Genomic DNA, 21197 nt, shown 5'->3' with positions numbered 1-21197 from the left:
ATGTTCCTAATCCTCGTCGGCTTAGGGATCTCAGAAACTCATTCAGTCTCGTTCCTTCTCCTGTTTTTACCAGGTTACGAAAGAAGAAAATGTTAAATAAGTAGAGATTACAATAAATTGTTAAAGGAATTTCTGGAAGGACCACGTGTGCGGTCTCTATAATGGCGGATGTAGACCGATCAAATCGTTAAAATATTGGAAAATCCCAGGATCAGCAAACATTATTCTATCAATAGATACATAATGTCTATTCATTGATAGCTTTGGTCTTATAGATCTTTCACATTGCATACCTATTATGCAGTTTTTATGCAAGTTTTCTGAGCTTTTTTATCCGAAATACTTTTGGCCTACGTAATGTGGCAAATTTAAAAAAAAATTGTTTCTAGGTGTTACAGATGTACTAAGGTAATAATTAACTGTGTTCTTCAGTATTTTTTTGTTATGCATAATTATAGATGAGATCAATGTGACTTTGGGTTGAGTGTCACTGCGAATGTTTTGATCTTGAAGTAGCATCGCCAACGTTACCGAGCTAAAAAAATAGGTATATACTCCTATCGTAAATAAATACAAAATCATATTACGGCATGCCACATTTGATCTTGAGTCATTTTAGTACATCAATAAAAATAAAAGTAATTTAAGTTCCTTTCTTTCACAAATGTACTGATTACGGTAACAATTACATAAAAAAAACGTATTGGTTTATGTTTCTTTTATATTACTTGTGAAATAGTCGCGGTAGGCCTATATAGACTTGAGAGAGAATATAATGACTAATTTTGGGAAAATTATTTATTTTCGAAAAATCTTATTATTGCTCTGCCAAAAGTCTTAAGATTGATAGCGTGATGTTTTTTTGTGTAAATTGATGACCGTGCTGCTTACTACTGAATGGGGTGAAAATACACCTCATAATTGTATTACACGATGTTACGGGTGAGTCCAAAAATTTAAAACTTTACTGCTCATGCCCCCAGTATAGTAGCGTTATGGTTTTTGTATATCTGTTGTATCATGTGTACGATAAGGTTCATGCAAAATTTGAACGAAATATATTCAGTGGTTTATGAGATATTTTGATATTTGTTTATAGATATAAAAGGCTCCTGCTCACCCCCTGTAACGAAAAGCGAGATAATAAGTAAAAAGTATGTTGACCGGACCTCTTGTTGATATTCTCTGAAAATTTGAATCAAATCTATCCAGTACTTTCCGAGATCTTTCCGGACATACATACAGACAAACAGACAAACAGACAAAAATTCTAAAAATCATATTTTCGGCATCGGACTCGTTCGTAGACCACCCTGCAATTATTCTTTTTAAAAAATTTTCAATGTACAGTTTTCACTTTTCTACAATTTTATTATATGTATAGATTTTTTTTTTATTTGATATGCGGCATAGTATTACCTTGTAAAACTGTTGCATTACAGTTGGTCAATGTGTTTAGACTACTTACTTAAGAATCCTACAATATCAAAGTAGAAATTTAAAGATATTTACTCTCTTCTATTTACTTCTTAGAACTGAGAACTTTGTCTTACAACATTGCTATAAGCTGTGAAACCGTACCTTAACAAGCTCTTAAAACTATAACTGCCGTTGTGGAAGTGAGATGCCGTGTGGTTTGTATAGCTCCATCCCCCTTTCACAGTTCCAACAGTTTGGCTCTTAAAGCTAATAGTAATACGCAGAACAAGGTACCGTTGTTTATCTTCGTGTCTTGTTGACCTAAGTCCGGAACGTAGGACTTATACAACCCAAGTTGGAACTTTATAAACTTTACAATTACTTGCGCTAGTAAGTCACACTTGAAAGTTTCAATTGTTAAAGATGCGGCAATGCGGTTTAGTACACGTGGAGGTTCGTGCAATAGGAAACTTACTTTCTTATTAGTGTATTAAAGTTGTTATTTGTGTGTTTGTCTTCAAGCTTAGGTGAATGGGAGGACCTATTGCTGCTGGATTTGGATACGGCTACTTTGTCTTAAAAAAATATGAGCAAAGTACTGTATATCCGATAGTGGTCACTATGCCTTACCCACGTGAGGTTTCGCAGATTCGATCTCCACCGAAGACAATAATTTGCGTGATCCACTAATATATTTCCTGAGTTTGGGTTCCTTGCGCCTGTGATTTTAGTTGTTATGAAAATCCGACACAAGGATTGAATTTCTTAGTACAGGAGTCGTTTTATATAAGAATTAAAGTACTTGATAAAACGCAAGAAACAACATGAACATCCCAGCGGTTTTTCCGGTCGTAGTTTATTTTTAAAACAAAAGATAGAAAAAATACAGCAATGCTTGAAATACCATTTTCGACAAGTCGTTACACCTCAAATATAAAGAGGTACCTATTTAACTTTTACCTGCAACATGTAACAAATCGATTTTCAAACTTGAATAACAAAACAACAAATTGTGTAGTATTGACTTCCCTCGTTACAAGTTTCAAAGTACACAACGCATGTTTATCATAGGTACAATTATTGCCCATTTCCATTTGCAAATATGACCCTTTACACTAATTGTGAAGGACTATTGAAACATAATAATTTCTGTTACATGCTAGGAGATAAATTAAGCCTCGAGTTATCAGACGCAGGTTGACTTTAAAACACGTTAAAAGTTAAAAATATGGTTTTGAAAAGAAGGTAAAAAACCTTTTTGTCTTTTGGATCAATATAAAAACTGTATTTGAAAATAGACAAGCCCTAATTTGATGTTTTTTAGTTTTATTGAGGAGTTCCTATGGCCACATTCCAGCTTTAACATTAAATCTATTATGCCAACCTAAAATACTAATACGCAATGTAGGTACATACAGACTGCACCTATAGCGCACTGGAAGACGTCACCAACTTAGGACAGGCATTTGAGCGCTCTTTCGTACACTTTAATATAATATAATATATCCTGGGACAACTCACACACGGTTATCTGATCCCAAGCTAAGCAGAGCTTGTGTTATAGTAACCAGACAACTGATAGAAATATATAAGTAAGTTTTACTTAAGTTTAACTTATATATTTATATTAAGTAAGTTTTACTTATATATTTCTAAATACATACATATTATAGATAAATTACACCCAGACACCAGAACAAATGATCATGCTCATCACACAAACATTTGTCCTGGGCGGGAATCGAACCCACGACCTCCGGTATAGCAGTCAGGGTCGCTAACCACTAGAACAACAGGCAGAAGATACCGCCGTTTAATTAAAACTTATTTTTCTTCCACCAAACTGTAATGTAGGGTATATCTAGATAATGTTGTGTGCGTGATTTGTATTGTGAGTGAAGCCAGTTTGAATATACGCAGTGTGCCGCTAAGACGTTGTTTACATTTATACCCCCCCGCTATAGTTCAGTGGCGACGAGGATTAAACCGACATTTTAAAGCGTACATGTTTAGTGTTTAATATACAATGAAGATAGGTAAAATAGCGGAATTCGATGTCAATAAGGACGATTGGCGGTTATACATCGAACGTTTGGAACAGTATTACCTAGTGAACGAGGTGAAAAGTGAGCTATATGTGCCAACATTAATAACACTCATGGGGGCGGAAAGTTATGAACTTTTAGTTAACCTATGTACGCCAGATAAGCCAAAAACTAAAACGTTTTCGCAAATCGTGGAGATAATGGAGAAACATCTACAGCCCAAGCCCAGTGAGCTCGCTGAGAGATATAAATTTAGAAAAAGGATTCAGCAAAGCGGTGAAACTATTGCAGAATATATAGCTATATTGAAAAAAATGTCCAAATCGTGCGAATTTGGCAGTTGGCTGCAAGAAAGTCTACGGGATCAGTTGGTGTGCGGAATTTGCAGTGAGACGATTCGCCAACGGTTATTCGCCGAACCCAAATTAGATTTCGCAAAGGCATATAGTTTGGCAATTAGCTTGGAATCAGCAGAAAAAGATGCGGCGAGCGTAGTTCAAGGGCACGGAAGGTCAAGCGGTGACTCGGCAACGATGGACTGTCACGCGATAGAGGGGACACAATGGCGCCGGAGGGGCGCGGCGGGTGCAGCGGGCGGGAAGAAAGAGGCGCGAGATGTGAATGGTACGGCGCGGGAGGCCGGACCGCGCGACAACCGCCAACGCCAGCGCGCACGAAGCCCGGCGACGTCGATGCTCGCGCATGGAGCGCAAGCGCGGGCGCAGGCTGCGCGCCAGCAAAAATGTCGAGCGTGCGGCGGAACGCATGCTGCGTCTACGTGTAGATTCGCAAGTTATGTATGTCGCGTTTGTAACAGGACAGGGCATCTTCGGCGGATGTGCCCGAACGTATTGGGCCAATACTGGGTGGAAGCTACAGCGGCCGACAGTATAATAGAAAGTGAAAGTGATCACAGCGAGGAGGTAATAGACATTAATTTTAATCTTTTAAATTTAAGCCAGTGTAAACCGTTTATGATTACTTTAATAGTACACAATGAAGAATTAAGTATGGAATGCGATACAGGCAGTGCGGTATCGTGCATTAGTTATAATATGTATCGGAAATTATTTAGTAGTTTATCGATTAATAAATGTAATATTGTCCTACGATATTATACTGGCGAGTCAGTGCATCCAGTCGGCGTTATAACGCCTCGAGTTCTATACAAAAATAAAGTGAAGGTCTTGGATTTATTTGTAATTAAAAACGGGAAAACGGCTTTGCTCGGTAGACAATGGATAACGGAATTAGGTATTCAGTTGCCGACTGTTGAACCGGCCTGTGTAAATAAAATATTAGACGAGGAGTTCAGTTTAGATGCATTCAGTTCCAGATATTGTAATGTGTTTGCGGAGGGACTGGGCCGATTCACCGGCCCGCCGGTCAGCATACATGTACGGGAGGGGGCGCGCCCGGTGTTTATGCGCGCGCGCCCACTGGCGTATGCACTGCGCGAGCCGGTGGAGCGGGCCCTGCAACAGCATGTGCGGGATGGCATCCTCACCCCCGTGGAGCGCTCCGACTGGGCTACGCCGATTGTACCAGTGGTCAAGAAGGACGGTAACATTAGAATTTGTGCAGATTATAAATTGACGTTAAATAAAGTTTTAGAAGTTGATCGCTATCCACTTCCACGAGTGGAGGACTTGTTAGTTCGCTTGCACGGGGGCAAAAGATTTAGTAAGGTTGATTTATCCCAGGCTTATGCCCAATTTTTATTAGATGATTCCAAGAAGTATACGGTTATTAATACGCATAAGGGTTTATTCATGTATAATCGTTTGGTGTACGGACTATCGTCGAGCCCGGGAATTTTTCAACGTCGTTTAGAAGAATTATTTGCTGATTTACCACGCGTGGGGGTGTTTTTAGATGACGTAATCATAACAGGTTCATCAAAAAGTGATCATTTACAGAACTTACACAAAGTCTTTCAACGTTTGGATAAATATGGGTTAAAAGTAAAAAAAGAAAAGTGTGAATTTTTCATGAAATCCATTAGTTATTTAGGATATGTGATTAGTGAGGATGGAGTCCATACTTGTCCCAATAAAGTAAAAGCTATTTTAGATACACCTGCGCCCGTGAATGTAGTAGAATTACGATCGTTTATAGGCATGATTATGTACTACTCGAAGTTCATTAAAAATTTAAGTACAATGCTCGCTCCGTTATACAAGCTATTAAAGGTGGGATCGAAATATGATTGGAGTAGCCAATGTCACAGTGCATTCCAAGAAGTAAAGAAGGTGCTGGCGAGCAGTGAAGTCTTGATGCACTACTCGGCCGAGTTACCGTTAGTGTTGACGGCAGACGCTAGCGGTGTGGGGGTGGGCGCCGTGCTGTCGCAAGTGACGGCGGCCGGCGAGCGGCCCGTCGCATACGCCTCGCGCTCGCTTACATCGGCTGAACGTAATTATTCTCAAATTGATAGGGAGGCGTTAGCTATTATTTACGGAATACGCAAATATCACCAGTACTTGTACGGAAGGAAGTTTATACTGAGAACGGATCATAAACCCCTAACATATATATTTGGTGACAAAGTTGGTATACCAGTTATGTCAGCCTCTAGATTGCAACGTTGGGCCGTTCTGTTATCGGGGTACAATTATGATATTGAATACGTGTCGTCCAAAAAGAATTGCGCCGACGCATTATCGCGCTTGCCGTCTAAAGTTACTAACGATAGCGCAGTTAAAGAAGTAACGTATGTCAATTTTGTTGAGAACTTTTTACCGATAACAAACTATGACGTCAGCAAGGCCACCTTTAAGGATGTAACATTAAGTAAAATTAAGGTTTATATAGAATCTGGCTGGCCACATTTTTGTAACGATGATGATCTCAAACCATTTTTCATCAGGCGAAATGAATTATATATTGAAGGCGGCTGTATTATGTGGGGCTATCGCATGATTATACCTCAGTCTTTGAGACAAATAATATTGAAACAGTTGCACAGTAGTCATATGGGTATAGTTAAGACGAAGAGCTGGGCCAGGAGTTATGTATGGTGGCCGCGCATTGATGACGATGTGGAGACTATGTGTCGTAGCTGTGAGACGTGTGCGCTGGAGGCGGATGCGCCGCCTCACTCCGTACCTCAACATTGGCCTTATTTACCTCAACCGTGGACACGGTTACACATAGATTTTCTAGGGCCTTTAAAGGGTAAAACCTTTCTAATATTAGTGGATTCGACATCTAAATGGCTTGAAGCTTTTGAAACAAAACACACCAATGCGTCAGCTATTATAAAAATCCTTCGAACAACTTTTGCACGATTCGGTCTTCCTGCGGAACTAGTTTCGGATCAAGGTCCGCCGTTCACCAGTAGAGAATTTTCTGAGTTTCTAAAACTTAATGGAATTAAGCAATCTTTTTCGCCAGTTTACCATCCATCTTCTAATGGTGCTGCGGAAAACGCCGTCAAGTTATGTAAGCGTGCTATTAAAAAAGCGCATAGGGATAAAGTCGATATAGACGCCGCATTACAAACTTTTCTTCTTACTTACAGGAATACTATCCATAGCACTACAGGGGAGACCCCTGCAATGATATTACAAAAACGTAGATTACGTTCACGTTTTGATTTATTAAGAAACGATCGAGCTGTAATAGATAGAATACGCGTTGCACAGGATAGGCAGGCTCAAAACGCGGGTGGCGTAAGACGCCTCTTTGAACAAGGAGATATGGTTTGGGCAAGGGGCTATGGTCAGCAAGATAAGTGGGTTAAAGGTCAGGTCCATGGCAGGGAAGGTTCTCGAAGGTATATCGTGGAGGGGGATGGCGGTCAATTTATAAAGCGGCATGTGGATCAAATACGTCATAGGTCACGTTTTTCTGATGTTACTTGTCCTGATATTGGGCCTGGTGACTCGGCTGCGAGTGTGGGTGAAAATGCCATGTCATCGCTGGGGGATGAGGTGGTGGATGAGAGTAGAGATGACTTTAGCCAACAACATAAAGAACCGGTTGACTTTCCACTTCAGGCTAAAGATAATGGCATCGAACCTTTAGTGCGCGACGATAGCGCCAATAACAAGTCTCCTACTCTCTGTTCACCACTTCCAAGAGCGTCTGAATTACGGCCAAAACGAGAGCGCAAACCAGTAGTCAGATATGGTTTCGAATTTGATTAGGTTTGAACTCTAGATTTTTTTATTGTTATTTATTTCATTATTTTTGTTATTTTACTTAATTAAGCTTAAATTTAATGGTGGAGGTGTAATGTAGGGTATATCTAGATAATGTTGTGTGCGTGATTTGTATTGTGAGTGAAGCCAGTTTGAATATACGCAGTGTGCCGCTAAGACGTTGTTTACATTTATACCCCCCCGCTATAGTTCACAAACATTCTTTTAAATGCAAAAAGAATCTAAAAGTGATGCAAAATTTCAAGTATTGTGCAACAGTTTCATATTCCATCACACAGTATTATATCCTCTAAGGTACATACAGTAAAATGCAAAATCCTATCAAATCGAACATAAAATAAAAGATCGCTCCAATAATTGTAATAAATATTCCCCTGTTCTTCCTTAGGCGCAGGAATTTGATTTTCCTATCATCTCATACTCGACGATTTGAATACCAAATGAAATACGTGACAAACGTACAGAGAGAACTATGGGGTTTTTATGTGATATCACTGTAATAAAACTCGTGTGAAATAGATTTATATTCCAAAGTGGTAGCTTGCTTTTTGGTATTAAATGTCTGAATCTCTTCAGAGAAGTAAACATGTTTAAATCATGTTCTTAAATTGACTTCTAAAGGAAGTTCTCAATTAACCTACACTTTTTATGTTTGAAAACGAAAACTTCGGACTGGGTGAGCTTATTTTGTTGATGCTTATTTCATTACTTACTTATTTCATTTAACGGTCAAAAACTGTCTTTTAGACCAATAAAAAATAATAATAAAGTTTGGACAAGTTTGTTTAATGTTCATAGTTTCAATTGAAATAGAAACTACGTTTTTGTTGTTAAAAAATATTATCCTCTTTTGGTATGGTTGATGTATAACGTGGTGTTAAAGTTTTCAGAAAAAGAAGTTCTGAACACAGTTATGGCCTTAATAAAACGAAATAAAAAAGCTTAAGACAACTCACTCTTGACCAAACGTAAAGCGTGAGTTGTGGAGCCTTAAGATACGGTGATAAACATTCCCATTGATAAAGTTCAATTCGTGAAAGCATGCACCAAAGACTGACAACATTCCATTTTTGAAAAGCTAGCTTCTAGAAGTTTAATATTATAAGACTTATAAAACAAATAATACAAAACAAATGAAAAAAGCTATGAAATAAGGATAATGAGTTTTCTTTGATACCCACTGCGGAACAAAAACACCCTGTAAGCATATGTTGCAACATATTACATTAGTGTTGGACAAACACAACAATTCTTACGAAACTAAGTTATTTATTTAATATCTTTTATTAACAGTACCTAGTACCTAAGAATTAGATCGTTCTTTATAAAGTGGTGATAAGTTTTTTTAAAGATAGTGTTTTTGTTGAAGATTTTAAATATAGGTGTCTTTATTTTCTCTTCAAGGTTTCTGATCTAAACGACGATCCTAACTATATTAGATGTTTTAATTTAAACTAATGACTAAAGCTGCTTAACGTTCTAATTATACAGTAAAACAAGATACTGGTATAAGAAACAACTTCGAAAAAAGTCACCGTCGAAAAAAAAAGCAAGAACTTAATCGATCACCGCAAAACATTATCAAAAAACACACAATCCATCCTAAAGACTATATCGATTACCCATCACTAATCGCTTCACCCCGATAAATCTTGCTACTCGATTATCGACAAAATCGAGCCCCCAACACTATCCATTACACCAGATTGCGTGGCCCATAAAACAATATGGGTGTCGTACGAATAAAACTAGTGATTTACTTTCTCTGTGTAATAGTTTCTGCGATACTGAATCGTGTTTCAGCTGGTCTGGGTTACTCTGGAGATGGTAGAACATCTTTTATGGCAGGACCTTTGATTTATACGTCTTGAACTTAACTTAATAAAATTAAAAAGACTTTTTTTTTCTTTTTTACTTGGATGTGGATTAATTGATCTTCTTTAGTTTCGTGGTAGCCTTGCGGTTCTGTCTGTTTTGTGTGCACGAAGTGCAGGTTCAACCCCGCAGGCGAAATCTCAGTGTTACTATTTCAAAGTTATATGTATGTACTTTCTTAAGTATTCTAAGACACCACTGACAAATGGTAAATAAAAAAAATCGTGACGAAAACTGTATTCTAAATATTAGCATCTGAAGTCGCCAACCTGCAGTGAGCTAGCGTGATGATCAATGCCCAAAATCCTTCCTCATACGGAAAGAGGCCTGTGCCCAGCAGTGGGACGTATACAAGCTGGTATTAGTGTCGATTACTTTGATCTTCAGATTTTCGGTAAGAAAATAATCTGTTAATCAACTTATCAGCTACTTGTCTGAATTTTCTTGGGTTTTGCGTGACGACCTCAACCACTTGGCTATCCGTGCAGATCAAAATATTTCATTATGTTAAGCTAGTACTGATATTCACTATTATTGTCCACGTATACTTGTTTTACATTCATTGAAGGCTGATGACCAGAGCTCACTAAAATTTGTCTAAGTTTATGACACCATGTTTAGTAGCCTTGTATAATCGCTTATGTAGCTATACCAACACCCTGCCAATCAAAACTGAAGCTTGTTTCCTTTAACTCAGAGTTGTCTTTACCATTTACGCCTCACTAATCTATTGATTGAATCAAATCGTTAAAAGTATAGAAGATCGTAAATATTTTATGACGTGTCAGAAACTGAATTGTCTTGAGTTCGTAGAGTTTGTTATTATATAAGCTCTATTTGGTAAGTACGTGATGTGATATTATTAATCTATATATGTACACACAAGTTTAAAAAGGACAGATATTCCAAAGGTAATGTAAAAAGATACTGCTTATTTCTAGTAGAAATTTCGGACTAGTGATAAAAGAAATAAAGGCAGCAGTGTGCAAAATTACAATAAAAAGTGCTTTAATCCAAATACCTATGCATATATAACACACAAAGAATAAATATATACTTACATATAAATAAAAAAATAGGAGGAAAGATAGTGTCCCTTTACTCTCTTAAAGATAGAAATTGTTTATGACTTACGGATAGTGGGTGGTAGTGAGGTCCACAATCTAACTACATCATCATGGCCTAGCCTTTTCCCAACTATGTTGGGGTCGGCTACCAGTCCAACCGGTTTCAGCTAAGTACCAGTGTTTTACAAGGAGCGACTGCCTATCTGACCTCCTTAACCCAGTTACCTGGGCAACACGATACCCCTTGGTTAGACTGGCTGTCAGACTTTTTCAAGCTTCTGACTACCTGTAACGACTGTCAAAGATGTAGGAATAACAGCCGGGACCCACAATTTAAAGTGCCTTCCGAAACACGGAGGAACTCGTTATGACAAAGATGGTCACCTATCTACGGACCAACCGCGTCAAGCATAGCTTAACCTGTGATCGAATCACTTATGCAGTTATAGCTTAGCCACGAGCTCCACAATCTAACTACATGTACGGAAAATTGAAGGAAAGTTGTTTGTGAGTTGTGCTTTAGACTTCCGTACCTATCATTAACAAAAACACTACCTCGTTAATTGCAATTCAGGCTGTAGAATAATAGCGAAAACATCTGGAAATCGACATGACTCCGTTTCAGCAAATCCGCTCACAGCGTGATTACCATAGCATTAAGCCTGAGAATTGTAGATTAGGGGGTCTATAGCAGACCATTTGAACGCATGCCATTTATAGCCCGATATAATACGATGATGGCTGTAATGACTCCTAAAGTTTACTATAATCACTTACTGTATTGTTAAGTTGCGTTTACATTGTGATGTTAATTGTAACATAATTTTCAAGAGATTTTCGTCACAAGGCACATTTCAGTCAGTTCATAAATAAAATATCAAGGAAAAAGAAGACGATTCTGGCTCTAGAGGATTTAATCCATGTGTTCGGGGGTTTTACAAACATTGAAAACCTCAAAACTGGTCCAACGAATTCTTTTACCACGGTGAGATCGTATCCGCAACACGCAGAGCGCACGTTGTCAGAAATCGCTAAAGATAGAGAGGTCTGGAAGAAAAATGAGCATGCCTTTGCCCAGTTGCGGGATGTGAAACAGGATACACATATAAAAAAAACTTTTTACTAAAAATATTCGATGTCTAAACATGCGATGTATCTCTGTCTAGGTCCCCAGTACACCTAACAACAGTGACATCATCGACTGCCGTCATAGCCTCTTCCATCAATCACGTGAAGTCCAATAAATCATCCTTCAGTAATTCCGGCTTGTGTACAAACCATCTAAGCTCATTCAAACTTACTAATCCATAAATCGTGACCGAATGACGTTCGTCATAAAACGAAAACGTTAAACTTCGTTATAGTTCACTACTTACATTTAAGTGTACTTTCCCATTTATGCTTTGATGATAACTTGTTCAATTTATATTAGTGTTTGAGCACCCTTTAAAGTTCCTTCAATAGTTGAAAGCATGATTTAGACACTTCATTATTGTGTCTAACGAAGAATTTCTACGAAAAGCTTAGGTTAGAAATTCTTTGTAATTTGAGAACTCTTGAAAGTACTAGGACCCTCTTCTAGTGAAAAACCTTGGAGCTCTGTGCCTTGGAGATTGATGATGTACCTGAAGGTAGATCAACGACCTCAAAAAGGTTGAAAGGGGAAAAGCTGGGTGGGTTAAGCACTTTGAGAAAGCTCTATGCCTAAATCTGGCTCCATTCGTTGATTACTGTGATGATTGATGAATAATCGTATTTTTATTATGTTTTAGGAGAGTGGGGCACGGTGTGGCTTGCTAGACAGGTTACCTCGCCTTTTAAAGAGCTGCAGTCGACCAATTACAGCTACCATTTTGTTAGCTGTAAAAAAAACAGTAAAATTAATCATATTTAATTAATGTTAATGTTGTAATTTGAAAAATGTAATGAAAATTCTACAAGAAAACAAAAAAGCTTGTAGACCAGAAACATCGATGATATTTCCACACGTCATGAAATGTTCATCTCATTAATTACAATTTGTGACAATTATCAGAGCCTGGTGACATATACACGGCGCGCGCAGTACGGCGTGGTTGGATTTATCCAATTACTATTTAATAATACTGTTAGTTGTGAATTGAACAATATTATGTTTTCCTTATATTAGTAATTGTAAGAGGAAAGTCCATCCTCCACAGCCTTTGTCCTTCCACTGCTAGGCAATATAACTCGTTCATAAATCTTATATATATCATCGGCTGTTAGGCAGTACGTTGTTCGCCGGGACAGCTAGTCTGTAATAATAATACAATTTATAGTAAAAAAACCATAACAACCTCAGTATCAGACGACAAGTTGAACACCGAATCAAAACTTCCTATCAGAACATTAACCCGGGCACAAATAAATCGAGTCACGTCCCAATTAATTAACTCTCGGGCTGATGTTACTTGGACTCGTTTCGTGATGCGATCTCGTCGTTGACCTGAAATCGTTTCGCGAAACTTTGACGGTGACCGCTTATCTGAGTTATGAGTCACCAGTCATCTAACATAATAAGTTTGTAAACGAATAGAATGCGTGTCGAAGAGTTTCTTCAGCGAGGATTTTTTCTAGAGCTAGAGTACGAGTCAAGAAGTGAAGGGTAGGTGAATCGTAATACTGTTCATTGTTAATTTTATATACTGGACTAGATACTCCAACACTACTTTATTCACAATAAACTTACTACAAGCTTACATCAGCTGGATGGGTTGCTGACCCTGGTGGTTGTTGACCCTGCAGAAGACAGCATATTATAGTTATGGCAGATATCCCTGAAAACATTTCGCAGCTATCATTTACAAGGATTTTCAGCATCCCTAGCATTATAGACGGTCTTAAGCTGCATAAGTTCTGCGGTTGTCTCAAAACTTGTAGTAAAACACTTACTTCTGATCTTTGACTGCTACTAGAGCCAATCTGGCGATTATCAAAATGGGTCGAGTATAATATGTAGCGATCGCCAGTCTTTCGGTTTATTACATACTTTAGTATTCAAAGTTATGAATTCTAAAACAATCCAGTAAAAAGGAGATGGTTCCATCCATTTGTGTAAATCTATCTCTCTCCACTTAACAGTCGTGGTTGTAAAACGTCATAATGAGGCTTGCAAGGAGTTTTGATGCCTGCTCCAAATGTCTACCGTCTTTATGCTTAGCCCGTTCATTTTATAGCCCCTGAACTTTGAATTAGGGGATAGACGTTCTACACCTATTTGAATGGAGTAAATTCTGCTATTCGTCTTAAAATTTTATTGAGCAAATTGAAGTTCGACATCCAAGATAAAGGATAACGAAAGTATATAAAAAATGTAAGACGTAAAAACGTCTTGCGCAGTCTAACAGACTTATTTATTGCCTCCGATTAAAATGGAATAGTCTCAGAACTAGCCAAATAACTGGAGATAAATAGTTGGGACAAGTTTTAATGAGTTTCAAATCGGTCTTCTGGTACCTTTATGACTTATAGAAAAGGACTGGAAATGAAACTGCAGTCTGGCTGAATTGTACAGTAAAGTTTAGACGGATCTTGAAAGAGAAAATCATTGCATTCTAACTTTAACATTATTGAAACGTTAAGTCTTGTTCACACTTATTATAGTTTAATTCGTGTTGTTTCTTTTTTAGGGTTCAATACGAAAAGGGTAGACATGGGAACCTTGTCGCTAAAGCTTATTTTTTTGTTCATTAAATTTTTCAGATATGATTTATTTTGGAGTTGTAACTAGAAAATATACTAATTAAAACCAGGTTTAATATTTGATGGGTGATATAATATTTTGTAAAGAGCCCTGTTTCTCAATACCTACAATTGACAAGTTTTCACTTAGTCTGTCTGCTATAGAAATATTCCTTCACTTCTGTAATTTCTTTAGTGCACAAATTCCTTCCCCGTTTGTTTTGATTTTGGTTTTTTTTGACAGGGTAGACATTCACGGGTAATATCATAACGCAATTGAATATCCAAGGGAATCATTAACATTTTACGACTGTTACGAACAAAACATCCTCTTTCCAAAGAAAGAGCATAATGTCAAACGATCTTTCTAATGTGTCTTTCGTCATCTGTGCTAATACTTTTATCCCCATACTTCAGTATTCATCCGTCGAATCAGCTTATACAGTCAAGTTAAATTCATTTCCTTTTACGAGTCTAACATTTAGTTTTTATGAGTTCTCACAGAAGTTTGATCTCCTCAAGCGATTTTATCCGTAGATTTGGGATACGAGGTCGGAGATCGGGATTGTACAAATTTTCTTTGTCTATAGTAACGTATTTATATAATGATTTTGTGTTGTTTTGAGATAATTTATTGAATGGTGTTAATAGATGGTGTTTTTAATTTATTAGAAGTGGAAAAATATTTGTTGTGATATTGAAGAACTGGCTGTTGTTCGCGGCCCGCAGGCTACAAATCGAAACTTATCCCACTGTACGGAAACATAAGTCGGGATAAAAACTATCTTATAAGTTGATACAGGTTCTAAACTATCTGTGTACTAAGTTTTGTCTTAATCCGGTCAGCGGTTATTGCGTGAAAGAGTAACAAACATTCATAGATGTACATACCAATTTTTGCGTTTATAATATCAGTAGTTTATAACATTAGTAGAATTCTGGATTTTTCCTATTTGGGACTTTATTTTTTGTATCGTCTAATTGGATAGCTAAGAATCGATTCGGAGAAATTATTTATTAATACATTATTTTCTTGATTTTTATTTTTTTGAAACTATTTTAAATTGGATTTTAAATTATTCGTTGAATTGGTGTTTGCTCAGTTGTAGGGCAAATATGGGCTTTAATTGTCCAATCTAGAAATAATTATTTAAATGTCTGCGATTGAAAAATAAATGTAGAATCTGGAGAGAAATTTAGTTTTAGTTTATCACAAAACCTTTACCGCCTACACTTTACCTTTACCTTTACATATGTACCTACACAGACAATAAAACTAACAATTCGCCTCCTTCATATATTATATGCTGCATCTGTTAGTTTAACCTGCTAATTAGATACAGATAAATTCAGAATCTTATTGTAGTAGTCAAGACCAGGCTACAAGAAAGATATATTTTCAGAAAAAACTGATCTTAAATAGAAATGGAAGGCACTAACACAGGTGCATCCGTGGGGCGTAGCTAGCATATTCATTGATGATTAACTTTAAAACATAATCAAAATGAATTCAGTAGTTCGTAACTAAACCGTATCTACAGACAGATTAACTGAAGTTACTCAGTGTCTTAACGACGGTAAAAACTCCATTATCCTTAGTATTACAGTATAGTCATCAATAGAAGTTATTAAACATGGCAAATTATTAAAACGAAGAGGAGCTCGTGGCCAAAGTTACAGCTGCACAAATTGATCGATTAATATAAATATGTCGTAGGTATAGGTTGAAAAAACCCATGAATATTAATTTCGAAGCGACATTTTTTTTAAAGAGTGCAACATCCCATACATTGATCTGAACCCAAAGTACGTTGCTAAAGCACTTGTGTTATGGAATTCAGATACAACGAAGGTACCACAAACACCCAGACCCGAGACAATATAGAAATGACAATTTTTACATTGACCTGCCCGGGGATCGAACCCCGGAACTCAGAGCTAGCGAGACCTTGAAACCGGTGCGTACGCCATTCGACCATGGATGTCTTCATTGAAAAACCGGTCAAGTGCGAGTCGCACTCTTGACACTGAGGGTAGTGTAATAATAGGCGAATTATAAACTAAACATAGATGGTTGTACAAATTATTACACAAGTTGATTTTGTTAGGTGCTAACAAAATTATGCCCGTTAATACAGTTCCTTAAACTCGATCTTTATTGTAAGCATTTGTTGTTCTAACCGCAAAAACATCAGAAATCATCTGTGAAAATTAACGGACGGACAGACAGCGGAGCGTCAGTATTATTGTTTGATTTTAGCTTATAGAAACGAAACCACAAAATACTGGTACCTTGGTTAATCGGATTATGTTAACCGGTTTGCGTTGCTGACTATACTTAGTACATCGCATGCCGCCGTACACTTAATTGAGGTGCAACGCGTAATCGTTGCGTTATCTGATACACAACGTGATCGAGACAGGAGTTAAAGGTTATATTAGAACATTTGTGGAATAATGAAATTACCTAAGTTTACTTTTTTGCTTACTAAATGTCAGCCGTAAAAGTTGAGTATAGGTTACCTTACAAACATAGCCAACTTGGGCAAAGTTTTATCAGAATCGATCGAACCGTTTCGGGGATTAGACAGGACAAACAAAAAAATAATTAAGGGAATCTTATGTTATATTCTTATCGAGACAATGACTGTTATATAAAAATAGACATTGCAAGCAGGCATTTTATTTAATTTAAAAGTAATGTAGTGGTACAAACTTACCTTCATTGTGAACGCACGTTTTCAGTAGCAACAGTATATAAAATTCAACTCTATCGCATTATCAATAAAGCTGAGTTTGCATTTAATTGTATCCGTTGCAGTGACACAAGTCAGAAGGTACAAGATTTCTTTTTTAATTGAATCTGTCATTATATACCGAAGACCTTGTATTTAAAGTGGTCAAAAACGAATCTTAACATATTAAAGTAAGGTTCAATCTTGTTTATTTGTAACATATTTGTCTTAAGCTTATTTAACTTTCAAGGTACGTTAAATTCGGCTTTCAATTACACGGGATTCGACAAAATACAGATTTGACACGGATTTTTTCTCCTGAACCTATTTTACAGCAAACACAACATCGCCTCTGAAACATGCATGCATATTTGTAGAAGTCTTCAATTAAATTAGCGATGTAACTTCTGTATCGTGTCGCGTGGCACTGTAACCCTATCGATTTAGTTAATCTGTGATCTTTATTTATTAGTTGCTTTAATTGAATTCCTTATCAATTGACAAGGGTCTGATTTGTTTTGAATTGAAGATTAATGTTACAAAATTTTAGTTTCTTTATAACAGCTCTGTTGTAATACAGTTTTAAGTGTTAAAAGTATATTCCTTTATGTATCAAAGTAGAATTAGCCCAGTTACGCTTCTTCACTAGCCCTCTGTCCAAATAATATGTTGACAATAGCCAAATGTGTGAAAATCACTGATATAAGGCACGTGACTAATGTGGGTTAGATGAACTTTGGAGTATTCTCTGCACAACGATTGTAAAAATGCTTTAATAGAGGGACTTAACTGTTGCATCTATTTCAATAAATATTTGTTTTGCTTGCATCTTAGATTATAGCAAGCGGAAGGCAGTATATTCCCAATGAAGGTGTAGTACCTAGTTTTGCCGTTGTAATCTTCATCTAGACCGAAAACGTTCAAAAGAAAACCAAATTGTAAATACTTAGTGTATTAATATGATTATTGGTCCTATAAACTATCAAATTAAATAAAAAATACACTCCTAATACACCTGCTTTCTATTCTTACTACCATTAAAACAACACTACGTTTAAATGTTAGCTAACATGTTGGCATAGCGCATAGTTGTTGAATATCAATTAGAATCAAGTAACGTGTCGCACGACAAGCACCGCTCGCGTCGCCCGCATCGCACGTACTCGTCGCATCGCTCGTGCGACGCGCATCGACCGCATCGGCCGCATCGCTCGCACCTCACGGTTGCTCATCACAGGATTCCTCGCTGCCTTCCTGCTGTGTCTACGGGAGCTAATTCGTTGTGTCCCAAATTGTAAGCTGAAGCTTTACTGTTAAATAGGAAAAATTGGTTTCGGTATAAAACGAAATAGATTTGACTAAGATTTTTTAAGTACTTGGATAGCGAGAAGCATTAAAATTCAAATTAAAGTTTTGGTATAAAACTGATTCTTTATTTAACAATTAATTCCATTAGTAATTGACAAGCGAGAAACATTATGTTGGTTTGTCTGTGTGTAACATTGAAACATACAACATCTAGACTTTTATAAAACAAAAAACAATCTCACACAAATACATTTAATAAGCAGAGAGTTTTAAAAACTGTATCATCGACTTTTCAATTCAAATATGACTGAATCTCATAAACGCTTATTAAATCCATACATATTCTAGAAGCATGCAGCATATTGCAGAGATTAACAACATTCGGCTCTATAAAGAAAAGTAAAATCTCTTGTGCCTTAGTCATTTCTGAGGGAGACGCCGTCTATTGCGCTCACTCGCTTCCACAACTGTCAAAAAGAGTGTGTTGGTAAAGAAGTGGCGGTTAGCTATGAAGAAACCCTTTCCCACCTATGTTGAGGTCGGCTTCCAGTCAATCCGGATGCAGCACCTTTAACAAGGAGCGACTATCCTATTTGACCTCCTCAACCCAGCTACCTGGGCAACACGATACCCCTTAGTCAGACTAGTTGTCTGACTTCCCAGCTTCTGACTTCCTGGAACGACTGTCAAAGTTGTATAAACAACATCCTGGACCTACTCGCGGCTTAGCTGCTACTGCCCAAGTTGATTGATCGCAGGTTAAGCTACGTTTGATACGGTCAGCTCATGGATGGGTGACCATCCATGCCATAAGGAATTCCTCAGCATTTCGGAAGGCACGTTAAATTGTTGACTTACGTACGTTCAGACACGATTTTAACGTGCCTTCCGAAACAGGGACGACCTCTTTATGACATATATCTATCACAACCATATACCATAAAACTTATCGCTACTCTCCCATAACTTAAGCTGCTTCGTTAAGACGCAGTATAAAATCTAATCCAGGAGCACACGCCAGAGGCAATCTGACTTGAGAGAAACTTAATTCCGTACTAATTTGAAGTCAGTTTTGCTGGGAATTGAATTGAAATGCCTACGTGCTTCCCTACGTAATGATTACTTCGATACAAGTGCGACACTTGTATTCTAGCAAGATACTCCGGAGTCAGAAAAGCGAGCTGTTTTGCATTCGAAATTATATTTTTATACTCCGAATCAAAAACGTGTTTGAAGTTGATTTGTCTGTGTGCGTGTCTTAATTCCAAAATGAAGTCTGGACTAAGAGTTTTTTTTTTTAAATCATGACTCAAATATTTGTGTGCTTACGACGTTTCATATTTTTTTGATTTATTGAAATCAGTAAGGATACCCAGATTAATTATTATATTAGAAATAGTAAAGAGATGGTTCTTTAAAGCGATACCAAATAAAAAAAAATCGCCTTATATCAAAACTATTTGGAAACGGTAACTCCTACAAAATTCATTATCGGTCCAGCCGTTTAGGAGTTCAGAGGCACACACGTAAAGTAGAGTCATATATAAAGTCCAATACCAACGGAGTCGAATAACGTTTTCCTAGCAATATTTACAAACTGTAACATATTTTCCGTAGTACTGTTGGTCGTAAATCTTGGAAGTAGCGTACGTTTGAGCGACACTATCTAAATAAGGCTCGGAAGGGTTTCGCCGTCTGTTGCAAACATTACGCTGTTTAATGGTAGGGGACCTATCATCACTACTTAAAGTGCTGTTAATGTGAGAGCCAGCTAAGTCCAATTTAAAGTTTTTTTTTTGTAAATAAGCTTGTATTCAATCCCGACTGATATTATAAATGCGAAAGTAACTCTGTCTGTCTGTCTGTTAAGCTTTCACGTCTAAACCACTGAACTGATTTTAAAAAAATTTGGTACTGAGATAGAGTTAACCTTGAGAAAGAACATATGATAGTTCTTATCCCGGACTTTTGAAGAGTTCTCTTGGAAATGCGATATAACCGACCTCGACGCGGACGAAAAGCTAGTGGATTATAAAATGGTTGTAATCTATGTATATAAAAATCCGGCATCACGCGTGACATGAACGGCTGTACCGATTTCGCTAATTCGCTTTTTGTTATTGTCATGAAAGGTTCTTATGAAAATTGGAAAATTTAAGAAAACTTCAACACCATATTAAGTAATCGTGACTTTTGTTAAGATAGTGATTTGTTGGATCCATTTCCGCCCCGATAATATAAAGGCACCGGGAACTTGAAACCGCGGGGCACGGCTAGTGCATTATAAAGCACAATTATATAAACGGAGAGAAAGAGGGAGAGGGAAAGGGAGGACCACTAAGAAAAATTGTTCAAAATAAAATCTCAAATCACTTTACCACGCAAACGAAGTCACCATCATACCTACTTTTAATAATATTTTATAAAAATCCGCTGCAATTCTGCAACATTTCATTAGTAAGTAAAAACAAGAATCACCAGACGTATTATGCCGGTCATTAGCACGGTATAAGCCACAATGTTTTCTGTTTCCACTAATTACCAACGTACTTTTTACGCGGAACGCACGTTAAGTAATTAGCTAGAATTATTGTTGAGATGTAAAATGTAATCTCTGTGTTATTTTTGATTCTTAGAAACAAAGCAAGGAGGTTACAAAGTATTTTTAAAAGAGGTATCGTTATTGCAGTTGTTGAAGAGCACATGGCTTGTTGTGGAGAAGCTCGTGGCTACGCTATAACCGCATAAGTGAATCGATCACAGGTTGAGCTACGCTTCTCGCGGTTGGTCCGTAGATGGGTCATCTTTGTCATAGCGAGTTCCTCCGTGTTTCGGAAACCACGTGTTTGACAGTCGTTACAGGTAGTCAGAAGCTTGAAA

The 21197-nt window shown here is 37.3% G+C and overlaps 2 protein-coding genes across 2 annotated transcripts in view; one reads left to right on the top strand and one right to left on the bottom strand.

Moving 5' to 3' along the window:
* Positions 1-3162: 3162 nt before the first annotated feature.
* On the top strand, positions 3163-7786 carry LOC113507615 (uncharacterized protein K02A2.6-like). Its single transcript, XM_026890495.1, has 2 exons — positions 3163-4387; positions 4795-7786. The coding sequence occupies exon 2, from the start codon at positions 4889-4891 to the stop codon at positions 7613-7615; it is 2727 nt and encodes a 908-aa protein (XP_026746296.1). The 5' UTR covers positions 3163-4387; positions 4795-4888; the 3' UTR covers positions 7616-7786.
* Positions 7787-12826: 5040 nt separating this feature from the next.
* The window catches only part of LOC113507610, a 411058-nt gene continuing 402687 nt past the window's right edge, over positions 12827-21197 (bottom strand). Inside the window, exons 5-6 of the mRNA XM_026890475.1 lie at positions 13283-13332; positions 12827-12848 (exon numbers count right to left, since the gene is read on the bottom strand). Coding sequence (XP_026746276.1) covers positions 13295-13332 — 38 coding nt within the window. The 3' untranslated portion in view covers positions 12827-12848; positions 13283-13294. The remainder of the gene's footprint in view (positions 12849-13282; positions 13333-21197) is intronic.

Source organism: Trichoplusia ni, unplaced genomic scaffold, assembly GCF_003590095.1.
Source record: "Trichoplusia ni isolate ovarian cell line Hi5 unplaced genomic scaffold, tn1 tig00002967, whole genome shotgun sequence".
Lineage (NCBI taxonomy): Eukaryota > Metazoa > Arthropoda > Insecta > Lepidoptera > Noctuidae > Trichoplusia > Trichoplusia ni.
This window is presented reverse-complemented; position numbering and strand designations above follow the sequence as displayed.

Coding starts and splice junctions, on each gene's coding strand:
- LOC113507615 (XM_026890495.1), top strand. CDS start 4,889: ATGCGCGCGCGCCCACTGGCGTATGCACTGCGCGAGCCGGTGGAGCGG.